The 27576-nt window shown below is 37.3% G+C and overlaps 1 protein-coding gene across 1 annotated transcript in view; it reads right to left on the bottom strand.

Moving 5' to 3' along the window:
* BBS9 (Bardet-Biedl syndrome 9) overlaps positions 1-27576 on the bottom strand; it is a 221044-nt gene that overhangs the window by 155127 nt on the left and 38341 nt on the right. Inside the window, exons 7-16 of the mRNA XM_083376344.1 lie at positions 26789-26870; positions 21660-21840; positions 20483-20612; positions 18639-18820; positions 17788-17864; positions 13333-13386; positions 6889-6985; positions 2543-2647; positions 1998-2138; positions 1803-1898 (exon numbers count right to left, since the gene is read on the bottom strand). Coding sequence (XP_083232470.1) covers positions 1803-1898; positions 1998-2138; positions 2543-2647; positions 6889-6985; positions 13333-13386; positions 17788-17864; positions 18639-18820; positions 20483-20612; positions 21660-21840; positions 26789-26870 — 1145 coding nt within the window. The remainder of the gene's footprint in view (positions 1-1802; positions 1899-1997; positions 2139-2542; positions 2648-6888; positions 6986-13332; positions 13387-17787; positions 17865-18638; positions 18821-20482; positions 20613-21659; positions 21841-26788; positions 26871-27576) is intronic.

The raw sequence follows: 27576 nt of genomic DNA on the forward strand, positions 1-27576 counted from the left end.
TGAAAGTTTTCATTATGCTTTGGTCGAGAGGTTGAATTTTGAATTTATGTTTGGAGGCAAAAATTTCAGTTTTGTATTTGTAAGATGATTCACTTGGGGAGGACTAGGAGAATTGTCCACTATAAGGAGAATGGACCATTTCTTCTTCATTTCTCAGTCAACACCTCTTATCCATTCCTTAAATAGGGCACCAATTATCCATGCAGATTTGTTAGATTTCCAGGTGACAGGAAGTTCTTTGGGCTGCAGGTTCTTGAATGAGCATGACTTTGCTGATTTTCCAATCACCAAAGTTTTAGCTTCTCTCCAATTAAGCTAGGAAGAGCAGAACTGTGAAACTTTCTTCAGAAAACTTTTCACTCTTACATTTGTCATCCTTCATAACGAGGCTCCTGTCAGGCATCACTTTAAAAAAGAGTCCACACTTGTCAACATTAAAAATGTCATCATCTTTGAAGCCACTGAAGTCCAGAAACTTTTCAGTGAATTCTTCAACAACTTCTAATGGAACTTCATCAGATTCACCACACAATACTTTCTGGGAGATTTTGTGTTGCAGTTTAAATTTCTTGAGCCAACCAGTATGCTTGGAAATCTGATACCCCAAGTTCCTTTGCAAACTTTTTAGCAATTCTCTGGATCACTGGACCAGAGATTCACGCATTAATGGCCCTCATTTGTTTGAATCAACATAACAACAGAATAATCAGAGAAGCCATTGAGATAGAAAAACGCCCCCACAGCATGAACAAACGAGATGATACCTCTCGCCTACCAGCCATTTGGAAACCCGCCTTGATTGACAGACGAGTCCCAACCACCAAGAATGATACCAGACCCAAACTCATGATAACATCACATGACATCACCACCACACAACCATTCAAAAAGCAAATCCGAACCCACAATGATAACGACGCACAACCACAAAACAGAAACCTAACTACAGCTGCAACATCAGCCACTTTAAACCCCTCCAAACCACACAATAAGCAAACTGACACCCACTATAAAAACATGGCACCACCACAAACACGAAGCCGAACAAAAGCAGCACAACTCACCAGCTCAGGTCTAAGGCTGGCAGCTGAGACCAGCCCATCCACTCAAAACACACCCCCACCCAATCAGAACACACCCACCATTCAAAACACACTCCCACCCAATCAGAACACACCTAATCCCCCACCCAATCAGAGCACACCTCCACCCACAGAACACCCCCCCTCTGGCAGTTTAAAAAAGAGGAACAAACAGCCACTACCACATGCTTCTTCCAGAAGAAGGAAGCTGAAGCCACCAGCCTGAGGATGACGGATGGGATTCCGTCGAAACGTTGCTCCTACACCTTCAATTCTACGTGGGGAAAAACCCAAATGACCAAAGATCCACATACAAACACCCGCGAAAACCTCAGAAAACACACACACACACACACACACACACACACATATATATATATATATTTCCACATGCATAAGGAACATTGTTAATATGATTATAAAACATGCTGGACTTTTTTCACCATGAATACGATCACAGTTCCATCTAATGAAATACCATAATTTATGAATACCAACTGTGTGGGACTCAGAATTCAAGCATTGGTCTTTTTTCATACAAAAGTATACTTTACATAAGAACTAATGATTTTTATGTGTTCCAGTCTTACATGGATTTATTATAGCATATATTAATCAAACCAAAATTTAAAATTAACCAAATCTAGATCTTAGGAATAGTTCTTGTATAATCTAATACAAATCCCAACTCTGAATTACTTCAATTAATCAGATACTCACGAGATGTTTTCGAAGCAAGTAAAGTGACTCTGGAGCCAGCTAATAACTGAAATCCTAACGCATTAAGTTGATCTTCATCAATTTGATCAGCAAAGTCTACATGAAAAAGAAGAAAAACAGTTTGCATCATTTCTTCCAAACTTCTTTCTTTATTGCAGGCATTTTATTAAAAAGGCTTATTGTTTGAATTTTTACCTGAAAAAAGAGTAATAAGGCTGACTGTAGGTTTGTTGGTATCAATAGTTAACTTCTGGCTTGCTGTTTTTGAAGGCTGAGCAGGAAAACAAATGAGCCGCAAAGGTAATCGGAATTTGGATTGGGCAACCCTTGGTGCACCTGAAATAAATCATTCATATATAAAATACCCTGATTTGAGGGACAGGCAATAATGCATCTCTAAGCCTGATCTTTGGTGTCAGTTTTGATTTTTTTTAATGTTTAATTTATAAGGGAAAGAGAAAATTATGCTGCAACACTACATTTTCAGTAATACTTCTAACACCTACATAAGATACATAGCTGTTTTTAGAACATAAAAAGATAACATGGTGCCCATCCCCACAGAAAGAAAGACCAAGGTAAAATTGAGATGGTACATTATACTTCAATGTTTTATTTTATAAAGTAGCTAACAAATGTTTCTACAAAGACATTAAGACATAAAATGTTATATAAAGAATTATTTTCAAATAAACTACTATAATTATTTTATCATTTATTTATATTCTCTAATAATTTACCTGTTGCAGTATTGTATGATGCTATAACACTACCTTCCAAATCTGCTGGTAGATAGTTCCCTTTTAGAAAAGCAGAAAGTACAACTCTTTTAGATACAGAAGATTCTGTGAACACAAACAAAACAATGAAAAGGTAAATTGGAAAAAGAGACTGAGAAATTTGTCTATGAAATTATAACAAAAAACCCTCAGTTCAGTTGCAACTCATTACTCATTCATTCTTTATCCTATATTGAAAAAGACTTTTAATGCTATTTACATGTCTTTTTCATGTAAAAAAGCAGTATATACCGGTAATTAAAAAACCCTGAAATTACTGAAATTTGTCAAATATTTTATTTAAAATCATAATTAATAATAATAATAATAAAGTTGGAAGGGACCTTGGAGGTCATCTAGTCCAACCCCCTGCTCAGGCAGGAAACCCTATACCATTTCGAACAAATGGCTGTCCAGTCTCTTCTTAAAAACTTCCAGTGTTGGAGCATTCACCGCTTCTGGAGGCAGGTTGTTCCACTGGTTAATTGTTCTAACTGTCAGGAAGTTTCTCCTTAGTTCTAGGTTGCTTCTCTCCTGGATTAGTTTCCATCTGTTGCTTCTTGTCCTGCCTTTGGGCACTTTGGAGAATAGCTTGACTCCCTCTTCTTTGTGGCAGCCCCTGATGTATTGGAACACTGCTATGATGTTACCCCACGTCCTTCTCTTCATTAGACTAGACATACCCAGTTCCAGCAACCGTTTCCTTATATGTTTTAGCCTCCAGTCCCCTGATCATCTTTGTTGCTCTTCTCTGTACTCTTTCTAGAGTCTCAACATCTTTTTTACTTCATGGTGACCAAAACTGGATGCAGTATTCCAAGTATGGCCTTAGCAAGGCATTGTAAAGTGGTATTAATACTTCACGTGATCTTGATTCTATCCCTCTGTTAATGTTAATGTTAATTAGTCATCTATTCAACAGCAAAATGTCCCAGTATTAATTGGAATTAATTATACAGCATTGCAAACTACTGTGTTTTTTTTTACTTTACATGCAGTAGAATCTGTTTACTAACTATGAGACACCAAAACAACAACTTTAAGGAATACAGAGCTCTGAAGCTATCTCACTGCCTTGGGTTAACTGTAATAGCAAAGGTTCCTGCAGCTGTGGTGCAGTGCAAGAAGATCTTTTGCCTGCCAGGAACCAGTCCCTTCATAGCCTTATACTTTGGGTTAGACCCAGCTAGAGACAGGCAAGGCAGGATCCCAGAAGCTCCAAACTAAAAAGAATGCTTCTCCAAATAGTTTAATTAGTCATCCTCATCCCTCCAAAAACAGGTTGAAATAATTGAAATTTGGCAAAATTTTATAAAACATTTTATGAAATAGAAATCATCACAAAAAGGTATATAACATAATACAAAATCAGATAAAACATTTTTCTGTGCTGACGTTTGACTGGGCTATATAGTTCAAATTGGGCTATTTTCAAGGCAGATACATCTCTGAATGTATCCCACATTTTCCAATCAAATCAATATATTAGAGTCTCTATCACTGTTGGACACATTGAAGAATCTGATCTAAGGAAGTGTCTCTGAAAGCATGATCCAATGGGTTATAGATTGTCATTAAATAATTAAGGTTTTCTGGTTGACAGAAAAATGGACAAGTTACTACAAATCTCTCCAGTTGTTAAGGATAGTTCTCACTATAAGAAGTCTCACTTTCTATCATGTAATGGGGGGGGGAATTATTGCGTTGCTCCAAAGCAATGCAACACACACTGAGAAGCAGCATTTGGTCCCACTCTCTGTGTTTAGAAAATCTATGAAGATGCATCACTTTCATCATGCTTTTAATTTTAGAATTAATTTTAGTCATGTTTCTAGCTATTTATAATTTAGTTTTATTTTTAATCTAATTTGTTACATTTTAGATGTAATACTACATATTTTGTAGGCAATATATTATATGTAATTTATTATATTATTTCAATACAATGCATGTATGCAGTGTTGACTAAAGATTCATGGTATACTGTACTACAGGTAGTCCTTGATTTATGACCAAAAATGAGATCTGAATCTCAGTTGTTTTATTTTTTATATATTTATAAGTTAAATTTGTTTTCCACCCATTCTCCTGCAAGGCGACTCATTGAGTAAAATGACTGTCAAACCACATGACTGAATCACTCAACAACCAAAATCCTAGCACTCCTGGTTGCAATCATTAAGTAATCTTCCTGGATACAGCGAAAGAACTATCTGCTGGAGAGTTTTAACGCTGTGCAAAGCTGAACTCTTCCTAGCATACAGTCCTTTTGCTCTCAAATGTTCCTGGAGCCCACCAAAGGATTTGAGCTCCCCTTTGCCTTCAACTTTCCCTGCCAGCTTTGGACTTTCAGGGGAAGCTGGGAGAGAAGGTTGCATATGGTAACTGAAAGCCATGGAATGTTTGGCAAAACTAGTTGTAAATGCAAGCTAGTTGCCAAACATCAAAATGAAGTTACCTGACTGGGGGAGACAAGGAAAGGCAGCACAGGCCATAAGGCACCTTTTCTAAGGCTGTTTAGCAACTTTGAACCATTGTTAATAACTAGTCGTAAGTCAAGCTCTATCTGGAGAAAAAAGAAAAGATGCTATATCAATGTTAACTATGATTTAAAGTGTTATTTTTAATATACATTTAGCTTTTATACCAAAACCAAGTATCACATTAAGAAGCATCTGCAAATTACATCAAAACATTTTATTTTATTAATTTAGTATTTTTTTACCCCACCTTTATTACCTCTATAAGTAACTAAAGGCAACAGACATATAAAATGCCTTCTGCTCCTATTTTATTTATTTATTTATTTTTATTTTTATTCCATTTATATCCCGCCCTTCTCCGAAGACTCAGGGCGGCTTACAAGCTTAGCAGTAGCTTTTTTTCCCTCCACAACAACCCACTGAATTGGGTTGGACTGAGAGAAGTGATTGGCTCAGTCACTAGCCAGCATTCACGCATAAAATGAGACCAAAATTCAGTCTCCTGGTTCGTAGGCTGGCCTTTTATCCACTACACCAAAATGGCTCTATTTGTTATACAATAAGGTTTCTGCCTTAAAATGAACTTAATACCCAGTCTCCACTATATTGTTATATACTACTGTTTGTGCATCTTGAAAAAAAAAGAAAAAAGAAACTAGCAAAATAGGCAACAAAAAAGAAAAAAGATATTTGGTTTCTAACTTTCTCCTTTTTGTGCTTCAGCTAATTTACAATGTTTATAAATATTTAGGCCACCTTGGACACTAAATTGTAAATGTTTAAATTTGCCATGCTATACAATATATTTTATGTTTGGGAACCATTCTTGTTTAAATTTGGTTAAACTTCTGTTGTGAATATATACTGTTAATTTTGCCATTCCTACATATTCTCCAAGTTCCCAATCCGATAAAATAATGTCAGAATTATATCTTTCTTCTAGTGCTGGGCAATTTTTTTTCTCACAGCAGCAAACACGTGTCTCAGTAAATTATGATATTTCTAGTTCATGTTTTCTTGGATTGTACCTAGTAAGAAAAGTTGGAATTTCATTTTAATTTTAATTTCTAAAACTTTTAATTTCTAAAACATGGCTACTATGTATATCCTTTCAGTAGTTTGAGGTTTTTTACATGTCCCACATCTGGTAAAATGTTTCAAGGCATTTCTGATATTTATTACTGTATATTTATTTATCTTGAAAATTATGATGTATATCATTGGAAAAACATTTTGTACTAATTTTCTTTTAAGTTGTACCTTGGAGTATATTTTTAAATTTTTGTTTCTTGTCTTGAATACTCATTGGAGAAAAAGATTAAAATTAATGAAGGCTTGTAAGCCGCCCTGAGTCTTCGGAGAAGGGCGGGATATAAATGGAATTAAAATAAATAAAATAAATAAATAAAATATCAACTAAATTCAGTAGAAAGATGTGGCATAATGTAGACTAGCCTCCTTGTGGTGCACCCCGGGCAATATGACTTTGTCAGGACTAAATAGTCTATACATTCTGGCTGTTGGACCTCACAAGGATCTCCCAGCAAGAAGCAGCAGCATGAATATAAAAATGATGGCTCTTTTCAAATGCATTAGTGCTGTATTCTGTTATGCCATCTGAAATAAGTAAAAAGTAAAAAGATAGCAAAATGTAGAGATAATTCAGGAACCTGTATCTGCTTAAACATATTTAATCTTTGTTTGATCTTTAAAACTATATAGTAAATAAATTCACAAAAAATAGAAACAATTACACAAATCTATGTGAAGAGTTTAAACTATGTTTAATTCACCAAACAATCATAGACAAAATAAGCAATTTACCTAATTCTAAAATGAAGGAGTTTTGAGTCAATGCTAAAGGACATGGGACACATACTGTTAATTTTGTAAGTGTTGGTAGTCTGCTTTCAACTTCAATCTGTTGGATCAAAATATTTGACAGGTATTTACAGACAATAATAAAATATTACTTAAATAAATTATAATTCTAAATATAAAACTAACATTTAGTACTTCAAAAATATTATTTCATCACTTTAGTAAATCAGTAGTTAGTACTTCCACAGGAATTAACATAATATAAGCAATGTTCATGCACACAAGCATAGAAAGAAAGAAAGAAAGAAAGGAAAGAAAGAAAGAAAGAAAGAAAGAAAGAAAGAAAGAAAGAAAGAAAGAAAGAAAGAAAGACAGAGATGCACATAGATATAAAAAAAATTCCCTTGTCATCCTTATAGGTAATCTGTATCTTCCCCAATCTCTGCTTGTCTTGGGACTTTGGGGTTCTGAGCAATACACTCTTCTGGACAGAGACCTCTGATATCATTCCTGGGATCTGTTGTAGCCACTCTCCCAGCCTAGGATGTCATGGCCCCAACTGCTCCAAACCACCACTGTCACCAATATATATGTTCGTTCCTCTTTTTTAAACTGCCAGAGGGGGGTGTTCTGTGGGTGGAGGTGTGCTCTGATTGGGTGGGGGATTAGGTGTGCTCTGATTGGTTGGGAGTGTGTTTTGAATGGTGGGTGTGTTCTGATTGGGTGGGGGGGTGTTTTGAGTGGAAGGGCTGGTCTCAGCTGCCAGCCTTAGACCTGAGCTGGTGAGTTGTGCTGCTTTTGTTCGGCTTCGTGTTTGTGGTGGTGCCATGTTTTTATAGTGGATGTCAGTTTGCTTATTGTGTGGTTTGGAGGGGTTTAAAGTGGCTGATGTTACAGCTGTAGTTAGGTTTCTGTTTTGTGGTTGTGCGTCGTTATCATTGTGGGTTCGGATTTGCTTTTTGAATGGTTGTGTGGTGGTGATGTCATGTGATGTTATCATGAGTTTGGGTCTGGTATCATTCTTGGTGGTTGGGACTCGTCTGTCAATCAAGGCGGGTTTCCAAATGGCTGGTAGGCGAGAGGTATCATCTCGTTTGTTCATGCTGTGGGGGCGTTTTTCTATCTCAATGGCTTCTCTGATTATTCTGTTGTTAAAATGTTCAATTTTGGCAATATTTTTGTTTTTTTTAAAATCAATTTCATGTCCCGTGGCTTCAAAGTGTTGGACCAGGGATGAAGTTTGTTCTCCCTTTCTGAGTGAGTTTTTGTGCTCTTAAATGCGTGCACTTATTCTTCTGTTGGTCTGTCCGATGTATGTGGTGGGGCAGGTGGTGCATGGGATTTCGTATACTCCTTGGTTTTCTAACCCAATTATTTCTTTGGGGTTTCTTAGGATGGTGGATATTTTTCTGTCTGTGTAGAATGCTGTTTTGATGTTGTATTTTTGGAGGATCTTGCTGATTCTGTCTGTGGTCCCTTTTAAGTATGGGAGGAGGGCTTTGCCATTTTCTTGTTCTCTGTCTTGGGTTTTTGTGGGTGTCTCTCTTCGGATTAAGTTTGTAATCGTGTTTCTTTGGAATCCATTGGCTGTTAGTACATTAGTGAGAATGTGTAGTTCGGTTTTCAGGTGTTGTTCGTCAGCTAGGTGTTTTGTTCTGGAGATGAGTGTCTTGGCTATGGAGTTGATCTGTGCTGGGTGGTGGTGTGAGAGTGCGTTCAGATAGCGGTTTGTGTGTGTTTTTTTATGGTAGATAGTGTGTCCTACGGAGCCGTTGGATTTCTTGTAGACTAAGACATCAAGGAAGGGAAGTTGATATATATATTACAGTTTCTTCTTCAGGTTTTGGGACTTCTCCAGTTTCTCATAATCCTTCTTCCTGATGTTGCTGCCACTTAGCAACACTACATCTATCATCTAATTTCCTTTCCCATTCCAGGTCATGGAGTGAGTGAGTGTGTGTGTGTGTGTGTGTGTAAGTAAATGTGTACATGTGGTATGTGTATTTGTCTATTCACAGAGAGATGTGTATGCATACACATTGTTGTTGTTAGTTGCGAAGTCGTGTCCGACCCATCGCGACCCTATGGACAATGTTCCTCCAGGCCTTCCTGTCCTCTACCATCTTCTGGAGTCCATCTAAGCTCACGCCTACAGCTTCAGTGACTCCATCCAGCCACCTCATTCTCTGTCGTCCCCTTCTTCTATTGCCCTCAATCTTTCCCAGCATTAGGCTCTTCTCCAGTGACTCCTTCCTTCTCATTACGTGGCCAAAGTATTTGAGTTTTAGCTTCAGGATCTGGCCTTCTAAAGAGCAGTCAGGGTTGATCTCCTCTAGGACTGACCGGTTTGATCGCCTTGCAGTCCAAGGAACTCGCAGGAGTCTTTTCCAGCACCATAGTTCAAAGGCTTCAATTCTTTGGCGCTCAGCCTTTCTTATGGTTCAGCTTTCACTGCCATACATTGCAACTGGGAAGACCATAGCCTTGACTATACACACTTTTGTTGACAGGTGATGTCTCTGCTTTTTAGTGTGCTGTCTAGATTTGCCATGGCTTTCCTCCCAAGGAGCAAGCGTCTTTTAATTTCTTGGCTACAGTCCCCATCTGCAGTGATCTTGGAGCCCAGGAAAATAAAATCTGTCACTACCTCCATTTCTTCCCCATCTATTTGCCAGGAATTGAGAGGGCCAGATGCCATGATCTGGCCCTCTCTGGCCCATGCATACACATACACACACACAAATACAATGCATTCAGAAAGTATTCAGACCCCCTTCACTTTTGTCAATTTTGTTATGCTACAGCCTGATTCTAGTTGTTCAAAATTATTTTTTCTCATTAATCTATACTCAGTACCCCATAATGACAAAGTGAAAACAGAATTTTAGAAATGTCTGTAAATTTATTAAAAAGAAAAAAACTAAAATATCACATTGACATAAATATTCAGACCTTCTGCAACAACACTTGAAATTTAGCTCAGGTGCCTCCCATTTCTCTTGATCGTTGCAGACATGTTTCTACACCTTGAATGGAGTCAACCTGTGGTAAATTAAATTGATTGGACATGATTTGGAAAGGCACACACCTCTCTATACAAGGCCACACAGCTGACAATGCACACTGTAGCAGAGCAAAAGCCATGAGGATAAAGGAACTGCCTGCAGAGCTCAGAGACAGGATTATTGCAAGGTACAGATCTGGGGAAGGCTACAATAAAATTTCTGCGGCACTGAAGGTACCTAAGAACATAGTGGCCTCTATAATTCTCAAATGGAAGAGGTTTGGCACAACCAGGACTCTTTCAAGAGCTGGTCACCTGGTCAAACTGAGCAATCAGGGGAGAAGGGCCTTAGTAAGAGAGATGACCAAGAACCTAATGATCATTCTAACTGAGCTTTGGGGATGCTGTGTGGAGATGGGACAGAGTTCCAGAAGGACAACCATCATTGCAGCCCTCCACTGAACTTTATGGAAGAGTGGTTAGATAAAAGCCTCTTCTCAATTCAAAACATATGAAAGTCCACTTGGACTTTGCAAAAAAGCACTTGAAGGACTCTCAGACTGTGAGGAACAAGATTCTGTGGTATGATGAAACCAAGATTGAACTGTTTGGCCTCAATTCTAAATGTTATGTCTGGAGGAAACCAGGCACTTCTCATCACCTACCCAATGCCAACCCAATAGTGAAGCATGGTGGTAGCAGCATGGTTTTTCAGCAGCAGGAACTGGGAGACTGGTCAGGGTTGAGGAAAGCTGAATGGAGCAAAGTACAGGGATATACTCAGTGAAAACCTGTTCCACAGTGCTCAAGACCTCAGACTGAGTGGAAGGTTCACTTTCCAACATGACAACAATCCTAAGCACATAGCCAAGACAACACAGAAATGGCTCAGGGACAACTCTGTGAATGTCCTAGACTGGCCAAGCCAGAGCCCTGACTTGAACCCTACTGAACAACTCTGACCTGAAAATGGCTGTCCACCTATGATCACCATCCAACCTGACTGAACTTGATAGGATTTGCAAGGAAGAATGACAGAAAATCCCCCAATTCAAGTGTGCAAAGCTTGTTGCGTCACACCCCAAAGATTTGAGGCCGTAATTGCTGCCACAGTTGCTTTAATAAAGTACTGAGTGAAGGGTCTGAATATTTAGGCCAATGTAATATTTCCATTTTTTTCTTTTTAATAAATTTACAGACATTTCTTAAATTCTGTTTTCACTTTGTCATTATGCGGTACTGAGTGTAGATTAATGAGAAAAAATATACATAGACATACATACATACATACATACAGGTATGTCTATACTTCAGCATAGGTTTACATTCTATCCAATATGTTATTCAAATCCAGAATTTTGAAACCATAATTCTCCTGTTCTCTCCCCCCCCCCGGGCCCCTCAATACACTTCTTCTCAAAGCAGGATCAGTTTCAAAGTTTAGGACACTATTGGACAAAATGTCAAGCCTACTTCTTAATAATTCTCACCATTATATATTTCCTTTTTTGCTACATTTGGGTCAAATCCACACCACTGCATAGTGAATGCACATAGTCCTTGACTTATCATTTGTTTAATGGCAGAGCAGATTTATAACAACCTTGGGAAGTTGCTTTACAGCCCTTAAATCATTTTTGGCTTCCACAAAACATTGTACAACTAGCCCCACAGTCATGTGATTGTGATCTGGGTGCTTGGCAATCTGATCATACTAATGACCAGTTGCCAAGCATCCCACAATTACATGATTACCATTTCCAATCTTCTTTGCTGGCTTTTCCTGAAAGTCAATAGGGAAGCTGGCAAGAAAGGTTGCAAACTGCTGCTGCCTGCCTGAAGAATTCCCTCTCAGCAATGAGCCTGGCTGAAAGAGCTAACTCACAAGGAGAGCCGAATTCCTTCGGCAGGATGCAGAAATGGAACTGAAATCCTGAAGATTTAAGCTCCATTTCTTAATCCCATCAAAGGAATTCTCTCTCATGCATGGAGGACAGCCAAACTCCTCTGGCAGGGTGCAAGAACAGAAAGGAAAACCTTCCTGCCCCCACTGAAATTGTTCCTCTCCATGCACAGAAGGAGCAGAATTTTTTTGGCAGAGCCAAGCAGTGAAAAAAGAAGCAGAATGGTATGGAAAGAGTATGGGGAGCCTCAGGGATATGTGGGAAGCCCCAAGAGACCCAGTGCATATGTGAGCTGAAAATCCTGCTTGGATTTTAATGGGGAAGATTCAGAACGTCCCATTGCTTAACATTGGGGACAAGTTACTACCCCCTGTTGATAGGGCCCGCAACCTGGGTGTCCTCCTAGACTCGCAGCTCTCCCTGGAAGACCACATAGGAGCTGTGACCAAGGGGGCCTTCTCCCGGGTTCGACTAGTTCGCCAACTACGGCCTTATCTGGACCTGGATTCCTTACGTACAGTCACCCATGCCCTTGTGACCTCTCGCCTAGACTATTGTAACGCTCTCTACATGGGGCTGCCCTTGAGATCCACTCAGAAGCTTCAACTGGTGCAAAGTGCGGCGGCACGGACACTCTTGGGAGCCTCCCGATACTCCCATATCACACCTCTCCTCCGTGCGCTGCACTGGCTTCCGGTTGCCTTCCGTGTGAAGTTCAAGGTGCTAACAATGACATACAAAGCCCTACATGGCATGGGTCCGGACTACCTACGGGAGCACCTTCTGCCAATGTCAGCACCCCACCGTCCTGTGCGCTCCCACAGAGAGGGCCTCCTCAGGGTGCCACCGCTCAAGGAATGTCGGCTGGTGGCCCCCAGGGGGAGGGCATTCTCAGTGGGTGCGCCAGCCCTCTGGAACAGCTTACCAACCGAAATCCGGATGGCCCCCGACCTCCGTACCTTCCGACGCGACTTAAAAACTTTCCTGTTCCAGCAGTCCGGCCTGGCATGATAGCGTTAATTGGGGTCCCAGTTTGTTTTCACTATTGTTTCTTATTATTTTTATTTTTATTGTTCAATCTGTATACATTCCTTCCTCTGTACACCGCCCCGAGTCCCTCGGGAGAAGGGCGGTTTATAAAAACTAATAAATAAATAAATAAATAAATAAATAACTCTTAGCCATTCTAAGCACCATACCTGGGACTTCATCTGTTTAACAACCTGCAAGATCACTTAACAAACATAACCAAGAGTGGTGGAAATACAGTCATTGAGTGAAGCAATTATAAGAGTGTCTTAATGACTGTTTCACTGAATAACCAAGATTCCAGATTCAATTGTGGTCACAAGCTGATGATTTTTTTGTACAAGGTCACAGAAAGTAAAGACCAGACAGGAAGAGGTAACAGAAATTAAAAGGCCCTAATCCCTTTCTGTAAATTTTTAGAATCATTCCTATATACCAATCTGAGACACCATGTCTATATTACATAATTTATGCAATGGTTTTAGATAATTTTACTAAACATGCTAATACCTTTATCATCACAGAAGGAATCACCTCTGCTTTAATTTCACTGTCAATAGCTTGCTGTAAGCAAAACATAATGAACTCATTAGCAGTCAGGAAAAATTATTCTATTAGATGACTACATTTGAAATAATGAAACAAGACAAGACTAAGTTAAATAAAACTTTCAAAACTTAAAAAGCAAAAATATGACAGTTAATTTCTAAAATATACCTGAATATTTCTTTTTAATGCTAGATTTGTCTCATAGCCAAAAATAAATGTAATTGATGGCCAATTTAATATTTCAAAATAGTACTTTTTATAAATTAACTTTTGAAATATCATATAATAAGGTAAAATAAAGTAATTAAAATGTAGAATTTTGAATATATTTCAAATCTAGTTTAGTCATTTTAGCATATGAATTAGGATGAAAGAGCCAGTGATTCGTTTCAAACACCACTGCAGCCCTTCATTATGTATTTTATATTTTGGATAGACATCTGAATTGACTAATTATAATTCCACATATTTAGCATTATAGAGTGTTGTTTTTATGATCAAGGATTCAAGATATAAAGCCAAGTGCTGACTGAATAGAAAACAAAAATAAACTAGCATCTCTAAACCTGAGTTTGTCTTTTGCAAATTCTACACTATAGTCAGTATAAAAAACATAGCTTTGCACAGCATCTGAATTGAGACACTGATTTAATAATAATAATAATAAGTTGGAAGGGACCTTGGAGGTTATCTAGTCCAACCCCCTGCTAAGGCAGGAAACCCTATACCATTTCAGACAAATGGCTGTCCAGTCTCTTCTTAAAAACTTCCAGTGTTGGAGCATTCACCACTTCTGGAAGCAGGTTGTTCCACAAGAACAGCTGATGGATTAACAGGCAATTTATAGCTTTTGGTGGATAGTAGAATTTAGATAGGGCTTTAAAATCTGGGAGCAGCTGCCACTGAATTAAACTATATTGTATAAATCTTGATTATAGTTTATTATTCAAAGTCATTTTCTTCTGGTTAGACTGTAGCTGTAGTTGAAAACTCTGCCAGCCATATCAAAATAGTACAGGCATAAGCAAACTAGGTCCTAATCATTCTCCCACATTAGAGCACTTATGAACTTTATATCAGAACATTTTAGTTTGATGCATCTACTGTGGTGCTTAAAAATTTGGGAACCCTGTTGAATTCTCATTTCTGCACAAATATGACCTAAAACATGATCTTTTCTAAATTAGTCCTAAAACTAAAGAAAACCCCCCCAAAATCAGTCAAAAACAATATACTTGCTCATTTATTTATTGAGAGAAATTATGCAAAAGAATGTATTTGCAAAAGTGTATTCTCTTGCCAGTTATCAGACACCCTGCAGGTATAGTGAAATGGCCAAAAAAGGACATGGAAACAGCCAATGAGAAGACCTGGAGGGTTTCACCCCAAATCTAACACCCAAAGTCTATACATCAGAAGGAAAGATGGTGGTCAGGATCTGGGGAGTGTCAAAGCCACTGCCATGGATGCCAGATACTGGCCAATCAACCTGATATCATGGTAGTAGACAAAGACCAGAAAACAACAGTGGTGATAGATGTAATGATGCCAAATGGTATGAGAAACTGGAGAAGATGAGATGAGATAAAATAAGATAAGATGATATGGAGTCACTTTCCTGCATTAGGAGTTACTGTCCCAAGTGCTCCTACTACCACTATTGGGACCACTTTGACTTTACTTTCCATATCTTCTCCAGTGTTACATACTGACATTTTTATTGGTACAATGCAGAATTCATAGCTCCATCAATTATGGTAAGTTGTTGTGGTCAGAAGCAACAAAGCAAGCCCAAAACGTGATACTGCTATCATCATGTTTCACAGATGGAATAAGGTTCTAATGCGAGAATGCAGTGTTTGTCTTTTGCTAAACATGCTGCTTTACATTCAAGCCAAAAAGATTGGATCATTCATAGACCTTTCTTCCAATAGCCTTCTGGCTTATCCATGTGGTCTTTTGGAAACTGTAGATGGGTAGTAATGTTCTTTTTGAAGAGTAGTGGCCTTCTCCTTGCAATCCTGCCATACACATTATTGTTCAGTGTTCTCCTAAATGCTCATGGACACTGACATCCATGAATGCAAGAGAGGCCTTTAGACATTACCTTAGCTTCTTTGAGATGCCCCAGAATATCACATGCCTTTCTCTTGGTATGGTCTTTTTGAGTATATAAGGTACTGAACTGCATTTGTACAAAATCTGCCTGGCGGTGGACTGGTGGAGTCCAAATTCTTTTGAAATAATTTTGCAAGATTTCCAGCCTGGTATGTATCAATTTCTTTTCAGGCATCCTTAGAAATCTTTCTTCAACCTATGACACATTTCCATATAACTGTATTGGGAAGATTATACTTTGATACTGAATATTCAGAAATCTGTTCTTTAAGGCAAGATCTCCCACACTCACACCTGATTATCATCATCATTTTGTTTCATTTGTTTAACTGTGTTCTCTTTATCTAGTTTTAGGATTTATAGAAAAAACAGATCACATTTTATGTTATATTTATGCAGAAATATTGAAAATTCAAAAGGGTTCACAAACTGTTACCATTCTATCTCTTTAATCAACTTGCTATTTGAACAGAATCTTTGAACTGAATATATCAATCAAACTTTTATTATGGCCACAGGCCAGAATTAAAAATTAAAACATTAAAATAAAATGGAACACAATAGAACAAGATATAATACCACATTACAGTTATGGTAAGATTATCGATGGATGGCCAAATTCTGCGTAATTTTACAGATAATATACCAGAATTAGCTATGGTCAAGGAGACTGTTTCATACTAATCCGATTGTAACAACTATACATAAAAGAGATCAGAATTTCCCAGATACTTTACCATGGTAGTTATAAAATGAGTCCATGAATCCTTATATAAGGTAGAGTACATTAGTTGTGGTTTTAATGGCAACTTAACCACAGGGGTTCTATTTGAGCTCATGTCTGGGACTTTGGGGACTATTTTGGATTGGTCCTCCAGAACTGCTGTAGGAAGGGCATTATAAAGGTTAGAAGTAGTACCCTCTGTAAATCAGAAATAGTTCTCTCACTACTATTAGACTTCCAATCTTTGCTTAAATGCACATTCATAGCCCATCAGTAGGAGCTCTTCAATGGAAAGGCCTAGATATTGGAGTTTTTGTGAAATAATCCTGACCCATGTTGATTTGTAATTATCCTCCATAAGGAAAGAGCTCACAACTGTGGGAAAGAACAGTAATTTCAGCCAGTTTACTATGATGCAAGTCAAGCATCTGTTTTGACCTTAGAAATCCCTCCCTAGTATTACATTTGACATGCAGGAAGATATCTGGAGTATAGCCCTTAGAAATTTGGATGAACCCTTTCAAAAAGGATAAAGGAGGAATAAGGTCCTAACACTAGAAATGTGTGCAAGCCAAACCTTAGCTGAAAATACTTTCAGTACTGCTGATACTCTAGTGCAATATAAGTTATTGGATTGTGACAACTGGGTTTTGGGTGGGTTTTTTTTAGCATTTTGTATGTCATGGTTTTGAAGTCCACTGCATTTAGAGGAGCTGTGAAAAATCATGCCTAAATATTTAAGGATTTTTACTTTGTCATTTACCTCCAAGCATGCTATTTAGATCTCTTCACAAAATCAAAATTTTAGTTTTGCTATGGGTGATTTGTATAGTAATATTTTTGCCAGAGTTAGATGAACAAATGAAAACCTTTCCCCTGCCCTATGCAGCTGAAGATGGGACAAGTTCCCCCCCCCCCCAGTCAGTCTATTGTCTATTGTCAGGCTACTGCTAAGCTTGTAAGCCACCCTGAGTCTTCGGAGAAGGGCGGGATATAAATGGAATTAAAATAAAATAAATAAATAAATAAAATATTGTCCCAATAAAGTATGATTCCATCTACAACTAGCTGCTATTTTTACAATATTTTTCTTCAAACTTCAGTAGATGGAAAAAACAGATCAATTCATTAGTAAAGGCATCACAAACATCTCAGGACTACCCACTTTGACCTTAAACTTCTAAATAGAAACTGTTATGCTTTAAGAATTTATGTCACTACATACAAATCTAAAGGCACAGTTAATTCTATACACAAATGAGTATATTTATTTATATAGACAAATTAAATACTTACACACACATTTATTATCTAAATAATTAACATTTGAAACCTGTAATTCAGTGCTTCCCAAATGTTTTCTTTCATTATCCAAAACTGCTTATCAGAAAGTTCTTTTTGCTCAACATATGTAAAGCAGTTTAAGTCAATTGAAATGTTCCTGTTGTGAGTAGTGGGTTTCTGTGTAAGTATCCAAAGCAAAACAACTTTTACCTAATTTGGAATAATTTACCCAGATTTGAGAAGCACTGTTGCAATTGCTATATCTAAATTCAGCATTCAAATTTACATACAGAAACTGAATCCAGATCAGGCAAGACTGTCACACCAAGTGCAAAATCTTCACCTTTTTCAGACTTAGGCAAGATATCTAAAAAATTTAAGGAATTAGCAAATTTAGATAATTATTCCAATAAAAATAATCCAAACCAGTTATACATTTACAAGATGTAGAACCTCAATTCTTAACTCAAGGTTAAGTTCATGTATTCATGGCACATATACAATATCCTAGCTGCCTAAAACAGTGGTCCCCAACTTTTCTGGCCCAGCAGGCAGTGGGTGGTAGAGGAGATAGTTCCTTCTGAGTGGTAGGCAGGTGTGTGCAAGCCCACACTGCTCCATTGTACAAACCTGTACCTCTCGTGTAAAGGGAGCTTCACGCGCAAATGTAAGCGGCCATTGCTTATGCAAGGGGAGCTTTGCACACAAGGCTCCGCTTGCATGAGGGGAGCTTCACATGCGGAGCAAGCAGCTGCTGCTCACATGAGAGAGCTTTGTGCATAAGCACAAAAGGCCACTGCTCAAGTCAAGATGGCCACCACTCTCGTAAGGGGAGCTTCACGTGTGAGTGAAAGTAACCACTACTCGCTTGAGGGGAGCATCACACATATACATGCACTTGCCCACCACCTATGCGGCCCAGTCCCAAACAGACTGTGGCCAGGTACTGGGCCAGGGTCCAGGGATTGGGGACCCCTAACCTAAAAGAGAGGTGAATATAGCTTGGCTGAAGGTAGCAAACCTAGTCCCATCTTTTCAGTTTCAACTCTCTTTATCTGAAAGTAGGCACATTTGAAGAATATGACTAAGACTGCAAAACACATCCATTTAGACTACCTTCACTATTTAAAATGAAAATTACCTTTAATTTTCCTGGCTTCTTTAATAATTTTCTGAAGTTTATTCATTTCTGCATCATATTCTGCATAATTAATATTCCTAGCTTCAACTTTAGGAGCTTGAAATAAAGAAGGATCAGTACCAAGGTAAGAACATTGTAGATAGCCACTGTCACTCAGTGTAACAATCACACCTTTCAAATTTCTGCAAAGGAAGAAAAATAATTATCATATTTTAATAATATAAACACAATGCTTATTACTATTCAGTTAAGAAATACTTAATTTCTTAAAACAGTATAAACATATAAAGAAGAAATACTGAAATAAATTAAAAATGCTACTAATTATTATTATCCAATTATTTGGATGCTTTAAGAAGCAACTCATTTTGATGTATTAATAAATATTCCTTTCTCAAACTAAAGAAATATCATGTTACGGTAATAACTGCAATATATAAAAATTAATAATGTTACAACTCTCTTATCTTTGGTTTGCAACTACTAATTTTGAATATTCTTCCAAGGGGCTAAAACAATATTCAATGGCTATTATAGTTTTCTCCAAGAAAATTCACTTGCAAAAAGGAGTCACTTCAACTACTAATTATGATTTTAAATAGTTAATGTCCACATTTTTAATTTCCTAATTCCAGTTTGAAATACTGAATTAAAAAGATTTTGGCACCAAATATTATCAACTACTAAACATTCCTAAACACTTCTGCCAGGTCCTATCTTGTTTCAAAAAATCTAACTACCACTCCACTCAATTAACATCTTTGCTTAAGCTACTGAAAATAATAGTGAAGGGATAAACTTTACACCACAGAAAAGATTTAAATGGATCTTCTGACTTTTTTTTAAAAAAAACTTGGTGCTAATTTATCTGTATAAAAGCTATAGTGAGAAGATATTGGTTCCCTTAAGAGGGTTTTTTTAAAAAAATAAAAAATAAAAATAAAAATTCACTTGAAGTTCTATTTGTCTATTGTCCTTATTCAGTTATGAGACAGATAGCAATTGAAAGATGTAACTAAAAGAGGACCATTATAAAAAATTGACAAGTCACCATGAATACACAAAAAGAAAAAAAGAGAAGTCAAGTGATCGATATACCTACACATTGTCCCCTTAGCTAGATATTCTAAGTTAGTATTTTTCAACCAAGGAATATACTTTTTCAAAGATGCTACCATCCATGCTGTACTTTAAAACTATATGTATATGAAAGCAAATGTAGACTATATTCAATACATCAACATTAGATAACATTTACTCTTCCATGATGATAATAAAATGAATCCATTCAAAAAGTGTGTTCAGCTAGATAATTAATAAAAAAATCTTCTCCAAAGGATAGCAGTAATATTTGGTTAACAATGTTGGGCTAACACTAAGGTGCTGGAGTAAGACAGGAGAGATACATATTCAGCTCCATCCTCAGCTATGGAAGCTAATTACTCTCGATCCAACCAGCCTCCAGAATTATTGCTATAAGATAAACATCAGAAAAAGAAATGTAATGTATACTACTTTAAACTCCTTTAAAAAATAAAATATAACAAAAACATGTTATCGTTATCAGTGTTATTCACAACACTAAAACATATATTGTAACAAAATTATTTCAATAAATTAATTGAACTGAAAGAAAGAAAATATAACATGTATAATTCAAATAGTAGCAAATTTATAATGGTATAACTTTCTCTGATTACAATTCATCCGATCAAGCAGTACAGCTGAACAAGTAACAAGCGCCAAAGACAAGTAAATTAAAATCAAATTTTATTCTAGAAAATATACACACAGACACACACTCATACACAATTCTAAGCTAAAATTATGCTAAGGTTACGTACAGTAATTTCCCCAGTCGTACTGCCACAGGAATATGAGGAAGCTGAGTTGCCCATTTTAGAGTCATGTCTTGATAAATATGTAAGATGCTGTTGTGATTTCCAATCAGTGTGTTTATGGCAGTCCCAGACACTACAACATATGTAAAAAGAGTTTGGGAAAGATTTTATTTTCATATGCCTTTTAGCTATTTTTCTTCTTCAAGAGACATTCTTATAGGTTACACCAATACCAGTATATGTGAAATAAATGTACAAATAAGGATATCTCCTAGAAATATCAAGACTACTGTATATTGTTGCAAATAAGATCAAATTTTGTGAGGCTATTGTAGTTTCAGATAATAAATTAGAAAGGAATATTAAAATATATTTGTAACAAAAAGTTTGGAGAATGAAATATGGTGCAATTTTTGTAATAAAAAGTGTAAGTATTTGGCTTCAATTTAAGAATTTAACCCCCTTACTCAGAATGGATAAAATATATTACTAAAATAAATGTAGAACATCATAATCAAATACAACCCACCTTATATATAATAACCCTTAAAGAATACATGGTCTGCTTTAGTATTCCATTTAACAATTTATTTAGTTGCTGTAAGTGACCAGGAATTTTGTACATGCAAGTAAATAATAAAGGGATAGGATAGGATAGGATAGGATAGGATAGGATAGGATAGGATAGGATAGGATAGGATAGGATAGGATAGGACAGGGGTATTTATTTATTTATTTATAATGAGACTTGTATGCCGCCCTATCTCCCGAAGGACTCAGGGCGGCTAACAACAATAAAGTACAAATGAATACAAATATTAAAAAAGAATTAAATTGTGTCAAAGTCCCACTAAAACCAATAAAAACATTTAAAATAATAATTAAAAACCCCATTATCATCAGTCCATGTCGGCCTGTTGGAAAAGATATGTCTTAAGGTCACGGTGAAAGGACCGAAGATGAGATAGATGCCTACTTCTAAAGTTCAAAGCTAACACATATTTGTAGATTATAAGGTAATGAATTTACAGAATATATGTATGTACTCAAAAAGCACTCAAGGTTAAAGGTATTGTTACAGAGAAATATTTATAATTGTATAATCTTGGTTGACCATGCTAAAATTAAAACTTGTAAAACTGCTTTGTTAAAATGCTAGTCATTGCTTTTATTCACAAACCTGAGTATGGAAGAAAACAGCTTGGGCTGTGGTCAAGCTTTTTAATGAACCGAATTTGTCCATTGTCCTTAAGGCAAAAAAAATTTCTCTCCCCAAGAACAAATATGCAGGAAATAAGCTGATTAAATGAAACAACAGATATGTCCAGGGCTTGTTCCCCAATGTTTGAAATCCAGTCCACCTTAAAAACATGAAGAGACACAAGTTATAGCAGTGTAGGATGCATGTTAACAGTAGCTTTAAATTCACTTCAATTAAAATTATTTTTCAACCTGTGATAAATGCTATACAGCAAAACCATACACTAATTTCAGTATATTTCATTGTTTAAGAAAAGAAGTAAGCTTCATAAACCAGAAGACTGGTTTCAAATCATAAGGTAAATGAGAGACTAATCTATTCCTAGTCTATAAAATTGCCTATTATAAGAAATGTTTTAAAAATATTGCATTTTAATTCTGTTTGATTTCTCCTTGTTTTAATTGCTCTTTAGTTTCAATCAGGTAAGCCCTGCTCCCAAAACAAAAGAAGTATGTACTAAAACACATGCCAGGATGATATTAAATTATACAAGTGACACCCAATGATGCAAATTAAAGAAGATATAATGACCTTGTACATATAACATGAAATAAAACTTTTGCTTACATTTTCCATAGTATTCAAAATTTCAACAGATCCTTTTAATATTATGTCAAGTACAAAAATGTAACCACTTGTTTTCCTCTACTGATATGGAGGATCTCTTTTTAGGAAAACCAGCACAGACCCCATGACAGAACTGAGGATTGTGACTATATAAATTAAGTTATAGTACAATCTCATGCACATCTATGTACAAAAAACTTTATTAAGCTCAATTGGATTATTCCCAGGAAAGGGTTAGGGCTAGAGTTAGGATATGTAGTTAGGTAGTTAAGCAATAGCACTGATTATTTATACCAGAAAAGGCAATAAGCTACTTGCAACTCTCCAGCTGCCAATACTATAAATCCCTGCTGCACTCCAATACTGCGTTACAAAAAATTGGCAGTAAAACAATTATTGTTGGTACTATATTTGTATTTTTGTTGAAATTAAATATATGTATGTAGGCATACATGTGTGTGTATTATATTTCATATTATTAAATGTATTTTATACATTTATAAATTATATACACATATATAAAATTATATATATATATATATGTTTTCTGAGGTTTTCGCGGGTGTTTGTATGTGGATCTTTGGTCATTCGGGTTTCTTCCCGCGTAGAGTTGAAGGTGTAGGAGCAACGTTTCGACGGAATCCCATCCGTCATCCTCAGGCTGAGGATGACGGATGGGATTCCGTCGAAACGTTGCTCCTACACCTTCAACTCTACGCGGGGAAAAACCCGAATGACCAAAGATCCATATATATATATATATATATATATATATGTATCTATATGTGTGTGTGTGTGTGTATGTGTGTGTAAATTTTAAATCAAATCTTTATTTCCTGTGTCAGCCTAACCTGAAGGCCATTGACAGGCAGTAGTCACACCGGTGACAGCTCATATTTGTGTAAATTTTAAATTGCTAACAAAGAATTAAGGGAGACTGATATGCATTTCAAACTTATTAGTTTTCATCAGTCAGCCATACCCTTCTGAGATTCGAACCTGGGCTGATTGCACATTTACTGATTTGTCCCATGTTTGGGGCTGGTGGCATTTAGGGTTGTTTGTTGGTATATAGAAAAACACCCAGACAGTATGAACAAGCGAGACGACACCTCCCGCCTACATGCCATTTGGAAACCAGCATTGATACAGAAACGAATTTCAGCAAACAAGGATTTAAAAAACCAACAAACAACCCCAAATGCCACCAGCCCCAACAAGACTCATCCACACCCAGAACAAAAACTCTCCCACACAGAAGACAGAACAAGTCAAGCAAAAGTGCCATCACCCAAGCAGAAGAACGCACACCCGAACCTGACTGACCCATACCAGAGATACATAGCAGGTCCTCGAACTCGGAGCCGGGCCAAGGCTCTGGAGGCCACTACACAGCCCAATCCTCAGGACACCAAATCACAACACTCAGGATATTACAACACAACAAAAAACCCCACCCATTCAGAACACACCCCACCCAATCAGAAGACAGCCACGCCTCCAACCAATCAGAAGACAACCACGCATCCACCCAATCAGAAGACAGCCACGCCTCCACTCAATCAGAAGACAACCACGCCTCCACCCAGTCGGAGGACACCCCCACCCAATCAGAAAGCAGCCACGCCTCCACCCAGTCAGAACACAGCCCCACCGGCAGTTGGAAGGAAAGGAACAGCCAGACCACGCATTGCTCCTGGAAGCAGCAGGAGGAACACTCCGGCCTGATGATGACGGATGGGATTTCGTCGAAACGTCGCCGCAACTTTCTGAAGATAAAAGGAACGCGGGAAGAAACCCGAGACTCTAGATCTACATATATATATATATATATATATATATATATATATATATATATATATATATATATATATATATATATATATATATATATATATATATATATATATAGGCGGTGGCTCAGTGGGTTAGGACGCTGAGCTTGTCAATCAGAAGGTCAGCAGTTTGGCGGGTCGAATCCCTAGTGCCGTGTAGCAGAGTGAGCGCCTGTTACTCGTCCCAGCTTCTGCCAACATAGCAGTTCGAAAGCACGTAAAAAATGCAAGTAGAAAAATAGGGACCACTCCGGTGGGAAGGTAACAGCGTTCCGTGCGCCTTTGGCGTCTAGTCATGCCGGCCACATGACCACGGAGACCTCCTCGGACAAGCGCTGGCTCTTCGGCTTTGAAACGGAGATGAGCACCGGCCCCTAACAGTCGGAAACGACTAGCACGCATGTGCGGGGGAAACTTTACCTTTACCTTTATATACATACATACATATATATATATATATATATATATATATATATATATATATATATATATATATATATGTATGTATGTATGTATATGTATATATAATTTTATACACACACATGTATACATGCATACATGTATATACATATACATACACACACACACATATATTTATTTATTTGATTTATATACCACCCTTCTCCCGAAGGACTCAGGGCGGTGTACAGGGTAATAAAAATAAGAATACAGGATACAAGATTTAAAGTTAAATGATTGTGCCCAATGTAGTAAGTTAGTTAAAAATAATGTTAAAACCCCAAACCCGAATTGGAGGTATCAGGGCAACGTTTCAACGAAATCTCATCTGTCATCCTCAGGCTGGTGGCTTCAGCTTCGTTCTTCTGGGAGAAGTGTGTGGTAGTGGCTGTTTTTTCTTCTTTTTTAAACTGCCAAAGGGGTTGTGTTCTGTGGGTGGAGGTGTGCTCTGATTGGGTGGGGGGTTAGCTCTGTTCTGATTGGGTGGGAGTGTGTTTTGAATGGGGGCTGTGTTCTGATTGGGTGGGGATGTGTTTTGAGTGGATGGGCTGGTCTCAGCTGCCAGCCGTAGACCTGAACTGGTGAGTTGTGCTGCTTTTGTTCGGCTTCGTGTTTGTGGTGGTGCCATGTTTTTATAGTGGGTGTCTGTTTATTGTGTGGTTTGGAGGGGTTTAAAGTGGCTGATGTTGCAGCTGTAGTTAGGTTTCTGTTTTGTGATTGTGTGTCGTTATCGTTGTGGGTTCGGATTTGCTTTTTGAATGGTTGTGTAGTGGTGATGTCATGTGATGTTATGAGTTTGGGTCTGGTATCATTCTTGGTGGTTGGGACTCGTCTGTCAATCAAGGCAGGTTTCCAAATGGCTGGTAAGCGAGAGGTATCATCTCGTTTGTTCATGCTGTGGGGGCGTTTTTCTATCTCGATGGCTTCTCTGATTATTCTGTTGTTAAAATGTTCAATTTTGGCGATAGTTCTGGTTTTTTTAAAATCAATTTCATGTCCCGTGGCTTTAAAGTGTTGGAACAGGGATGAAGTTTGTTCTCCCTTTCTGAGCGAGTTCCTGTGCTCTTCAATGCTTGCACTTATTCTTCTGTTGGTCTGTCTGATGTATGTGGTGGGGCAGGTGGTGCATAGGATTTCGTATACTCCTTGGATTTCTAACCCAATTATTTCTTTGGGGTTTCTTAGGTTGGTGGATATTTTTCTGTCTGTGTAGAATGCTGTTTTGATGTTGTGTTTTTGGAGGATCTTGCTGATTCTGTCTGTGGTCCCTTTTATGTATGGGAGGAGGGCTTTGCCATTTTCTTGTTCTCTGTCTTGGGTTTTTGTGGGTGTCTCTCTTCGGATTAAGTTGCTAATCATGTTTCTTTGGAATCCGTTGGCTGTTAGTACATTAGTGAGAGTGTGTAGTTCGGTTTTTAGGTGTTGTTTGTCAGCTAGGTGTTTTGTTCTGGAGATGAGTGTCTTGGCTACGGAGTTGATCTGTGCTGGGTGGTGGTGTGAAAGTCCATTCAGATAGCGGTTTGTGTGTTTTTTTATGGTAGATAGTGTGTCCTAGGGAGCCATTGGATTTTTTGTAAACTAAGATATATATATATATATATATATATATATATATATATATATATATATATATATATATATATATATATATATATATATATATTATACACATGCATATATAGATATAGAGAGCCATAAGCAGGTCATGTGACCAAACCTATTTTATCACTTTTTTGTGGCACTTGTTCAGTGAATGCAGCAGTCGTCATTAAGACAGCCCACTGTTTGCTATGGACCAGGCTTTGCCGTAAACTGGAAATATGCTCCTGTTTTCCACAAGACCATCACAAATTGTGATAATGTGATCTCGGGATGCTGCAAAAATCTATAAATAGGAACAAGTTGTGAAGCTGGTGGGAGAGGGTAAGGCCATCAGAATTTTGGGGCCAGATTGTAAGTAACTTTGGGGGTCTGTTGTAACTTTGAACGTTAGATAAGCAACCAGTAGTGAGTTGAATACTACCTGCATATATACTGAATTTTTGTTATTTTTACATTAACTCCTGTGAAAAAAATCAGCTCAAAATCAGAAAAATTAGTTCTACTCTTCATATAACACTCATGCCCCTCCTGCTCTCACAGTTATTTTTAATTAAGTTGCATACTGAGCTATATAGCTTAATTTACCACAAGTTTTTTTCCAGATCCAATTTTTTGTTGCTCAGTTTCTTGTGTTTCAGCATCTTTTGCTAATGCAAGTACTTGATACCTGTAGTTTAAACAAAATATATATATGTATCATATTTTCACAACAAAAATGTTATACTAGAATATATAGAAAAAGAACACTAAATAATATTGTTTCACTTTTTTGTGTTTGCAAATTCCAACCTTAATCGTTGCCAAGGTACATCTGTCTAAACAGAAGTACCTGTAGTTCTGTGAATGCACTGATGACCATTGGAATAATTATAATGAAGCAGCCTGTACTCTATGGAATTTGTGTATTATGTACAAATGATCAATTAGTAGATCTTTTGACAAGTAATTAGAAGAAACTGCAAGACAACACAGCTCAACTAAAAGATGTTAGTTGTGCAGAGGCATCCAGATAATAATGTCTTGGAAATGTGGATGACTGCAACCACTTTACTATTTTGTAAAGCCTAGGAGCAAAAAACTTGGCACAAGGTCAGAGATTCTTCTGAAGTATACTGATCTACAAACTCATGGCACAGACTAAATATAATAATAATCAGTTGGGGGGGAATCTATTTTCCAGATGTATACAAAATTATAGATTTCCAAGAGTCAGGTTCAAAAAGAAGGTCTTCTTTTCTGTTTTGACTTCAATATTCACATTCTTCTATGAACAGGAACAATATGCAGGGCTTTTCTGCTGAAGACATGCTTTTGCACAAAGAAAGCTATTTCAAAAGCCATTTAGCATTATCCCTTATCTTCCTATGAAATAA

The sequence above is a fragment of the Vipera ursinii genome, assembly GCF_947247035.1.
Source record: "Vipera ursinii genome assembly, chromosome: Z".
In the NCBI taxonomy this organism is placed as follows: domain Eukaryota; kingdom Metazoa; phylum Chordata; class Lepidosauria; order Squamata; family Viperidae; genus Vipera; species Vipera ursinii.